Below are 4,140 nucleotides of genomic sequence, written 5' to 3' on the forward strand. Positions count from 1 at the left end.
GATGTGTATAAGAGACAGCCCTTATATAATCAATATCGAAGCTGGAGTATGTCAGTATTATTTGCGTATTATTCATGTATGTACTTATTGTTAGTACGAAATATGAATAATGCTTTAACGTCAAAGAAGCTATATAAGTATTGTAAGTATAAATGAGCATAGAATTATTAGAAAATTGTAATTGTTATAGTGTACAGAGAACAAGGACGAAATGATTCTTTTACATCTTAAGAAAATTCTTGGAAAGAAGAATCAAATGCTCAATGTAAAATATATATATTAATTTTTATTAATAAAACTTATTAATAAAATAAAGTTTAAAATTATTTCTTTCAAATAAAATTTAAAATAAAAAGACTAAAAATATCATTTTTAAAGATTTCAATGCCAATGACAATTTAAATGCTTACAAAACTGCAAAGTCTGCTCGATTTCTGTTGTCAATCTGCTGTCAAATTATGCTTTGTCTGATTTCTGCTCCCAATTTGTCGTCAAATTATATCAGCAGATTTTGCTCAATTTCTGTCTGCAATCTGCTAACATATCGTGTCAACAGACTTTGTCGACAGATCCTGAGCTTAATGCGGACACAGATAGCTATGGTTTTGCTACCAGAATCTGTTCGAATTTGCTGCCAATCTGCATGCAGACTGTGCGCAGTTTGCTATCTGGGTTATGTCTGCCAGCAAACTAACAGTATTCGAAATAGAATTGCAATAAAATTGACATCAACTATTAACATACAACTTATGCTAATAGTTGATATCAATTTTACTGCAATTATATGTTAATAGTTTTACTAAAAATCCTCTTAGACGTTATGTGACAATATATCCAAATAAATTTACAGAAATAAAACAAAATTTGCGTTTTATAGATTCTGCTTGGTTTTTGCTGACAATATGCATTGGATGACTTGCAAATCTGCTAAATTATTTGCTAGTTGCCACCATATTATCGTTGGCAAACTGCTATATTTCTGCTGGTGTCTTTCGACGATATTGTATATCTCGTATTTTATTTTGTAATTTTGAACAAAAATTTATGGCAAACATTTTGCAGTAATTTATTTTTTGAATGACTCGATCGTGATGAGTTGAACTCAAGTTGACTTCAGTTGACTTATACTTGAATATTTTTGTGCTTTATTTTGATATTGTAAATACCAATTTCTTTTTTCGTTCTGACATGAACTTACATTTTTTTGTAATATTTACGTTATATAAAATACATATTTTAATTCAGTCTCACTATATTCATACATTCACTCATCCTTGACAATTCCAACTTACATAACCAATGTTAGCTGAGCATATGTATGTATATATATACATGAACCATAGACTTTATAACTTCTATAAGTATGACTTTTACGTGTCATTTCTCGCTGTTTCTCGCTTATGACGTCACGAGTCCAATATGGCCGCGGTGACTAGGCCAGAGAGGATCCTCTCTGCTAGGGCTGCGTTCCGTTTGGCGCTTACAGCTGCTTACAGCGCTCATAAAATCATTTCATCCTTGTTGTTTATCAAATATTGAACAAAGACAAATGATGCTTATAAGCGCCAAAAGGAACGCAGCCTTCTCTGGCAGGGCCCTTAATGATATATATATCTCTTGTCTTATTATACTTATTGAGGCTCTATACTTTTTATCTACACTAGGCAGTTATGCTTATTGAGGCATATTTTATCTACAAATTCAATAAGCAATTTAAAACCAATTTTAATCAAGAAACAGTCATCTGAAGTTTTTATATTCCTAATAGCAAAAAAATGATCAGTCATGGGTGTACTCAAGGAGGGGAAAATTTACTTTCATAAAACTTATTAAAATACTTATATTAAAGCTAATTTTTGAAGGATCTTCAGTGAACTTTCTTAATACTTCCTTTTCTAACTTCTTTTTTCGCGTAAAAAAATAATTCCATTATTTTTTCTCACCAAAATTTAGAAGGGAGAGATAAGCACAAGTCCCCCATCCCTCCTTTGTATACGCATGTAGGCCATAGTTTTCTTTACTGATCGAGAGAATCTATTTTTAAGTTTCTCCTTATTTTTTAGAAAATGTTTAAAACTAAAGTATATATAATAATCTCAAATACTAATAAATTGTGTGTAGTACAATCAATAATATGTCATTAAGTCAATAATAGTGACTTTTAATTGGAGTGTGAAAAATATTCGATCATCGCCAAATAACACAAAAAAACTACTGGATGATTATTCTCAGGTCAACACACAATAAATATGTCACATTATGCTTACTTTTTATCTCAACGTATCTACAAATTTACTAAATAATTTGAAGTTAATTTTTGTAATGAAACTTTACTCTCCCAGGAGCTCTTCGATTCCATCATCCTTGTCGGAACTGTCTTGTCGCTGTATCTTCATTTTATAACCCAATGTTTCCAGAAGATTTATATTAAAGTAGTAAGTCAAATTGATTCCTGGCACTAGACGTTTTAGTTCTTCGATGGTTTCCCAAGCTTTCTCATTATCCCCTATATTGGCATAATGCTGTGTGATTGTTGCAAATAGATCGCCGCGACGCACCGATTGTTCCAGATTGGGTCCTTGAGAGTCCAGCAAATGACGAACTTGTTGCATCGCCGTCTCTGTTTCACCTCTATCGAATAATCTGTTCAACAAGAAAAAAAGAAAACATTTGAAAATATACAGATTACGTTTATATTCAATTAAATACAATTAATGTATTTTAGTTAATATAAAAATTTTATAAGAATTTCCAGTATGTAAATAAGGATAGTTACATGATCTAATAAGCGTAGATATGCAGAAAATATGATATCTATAAATGACACTTCAAGAAAATATTTCAATTTTTATTTTTTTAGCCAAAATATAAATATTAATTATATAAAAATATAGGCCTATATATATATATATTAAATAAACTTTTATTTTATTTTTATTATTTAATTTCTCCCAAACGCTTTTTATGCAATTGCTCATTGCAAATTTAGGATTAGCATCTTAGATTTACCTCTTAATGTCCAAATAGCGTTTAATCGCCGACATTCTATTGTTCACCAGCTCCACCGCTCGCTTGTGTACATCCGGATCTCGCGGCGTCACCACCTTGGACAGACACCTGTTTGCTTGATTCAGTGCGTCCAGCGCTTTCTCATAATTCTGAAACTCGTCGATTTCCACTTGTGCGCAAGCCACATAAAAGTTTGCCAACAAATCCATGGCTTTGCCCTTGGAGTAGAAATTGATTATGTTTTTTAGAACCTCCGGTTGATTTTGCCAATCTAGAGATTGCAAATAATTGCCCGCCATGATGTAGATCTCACGGTTCCTGGAGACCTGCGCGAAAAAGCAGATCTTCTCCGTGTCTCCGGACTTGAGTAACGCCTTCATGGCGCGTAGCTTGTTGCCAGCTTGCGTAAATTTCTTAGTCGCGAGATGGTAATTCCCCTGATCGAAGGCGATCTCCGCAATCTTTTCGAGCGTGGAAATTCTCATACGCTCGTGATCCGCGTCGTTACCGTTTCCCTTCTCAACCGTTAGCTTCTCCGCGAGCTCTTCGCTTAACACGACGTTATGTTGCTGAATCAGATCCAAGGCCGCCATGTAGTCCCTACCGGTTGCAAGTAGATCCACCGCCTTATCAATCTGATCGTTCTGCATGAAGTAATCGGCGCACTTGTGGATTAACGCCGGATCGGAATCCGCATTTACGTCCATGATAATTAGCTGCAGCGCGCTGTACTGCCGCGTTCTGAACGCGACGTCTAAAGCTTTATGCAGAAGACTAGCTTTATGATACAGTAATACCGCACGATCCGGTTGATCGCTGTCCTCGTAAAACTTTGCGACGTCTATCTGTGAGTGCCGTGGCGCCAATATAGCCAGTGGCCATAGTTCCTCTAGCATGTCGTGCTCCTGCAGATAATAAAGACTCTTGTCCTATTTATCCCATATTATATAATGAGCCACTCAAAATGAGATAAATAAGGTGTTACAAGTGAATTTTTAAGATTCCTGTCTAGTCAGCCACGAACTCCGCGTTGACGGTGGCGACACTATATCGCGTAGAAATTAGAAGCTTCTTTGTCATACTAGGCCCATTCTATAATACGTCATATGTCGGTGTTTTAAGTCATAAACC

General features: G+C 34.7%; 1 protein-coding gene across 3 annotated transcripts in view; it reads right to left on the reverse strand.

Annotated features, from left to right (window-relative positions):
* LOC105457300 (intraflagellar transport protein 140 homolog) overlaps positions 1–4,140 on the reverse strand; it is a 14,363-nt gene that overhangs the window by 1,414 nt on the left and 8,809 nt on the right. For all 3 annotated transcript variants that reach the window (XM_011701904.1, XM_011701903.1, XM_011701905.1), the window contains exons 11-12: positions 3,010–3,914; positions 2,335–2,643 (exon numbers count right to left, since the gene is read on the reverse strand). In XM_011701904.1, coding sequence (XP_011700206.1) covers positions 2,335–2,643; positions 3,010–3,914 — 1,214 coding nt within the window. The remainder of the gene's footprint in view (positions 1–2,334; positions 2,644–3,009; positions 3,915–4,140) is intronic.

The sequence above is a fragment of the Wasmannia auropunctata genome, unplaced genomic scaffold (genome assembly GCF_000956235.1).
Source record: "Wasmannia auropunctata unplaced genomic scaffold, wasmannia.A_1.0 LD335294.1, whole genome shotgun sequence".
NCBI lineage: Eukaryota > Metazoa > Arthropoda > Insecta > Hymenoptera > Formicidae > Wasmannia > Wasmannia auropunctata.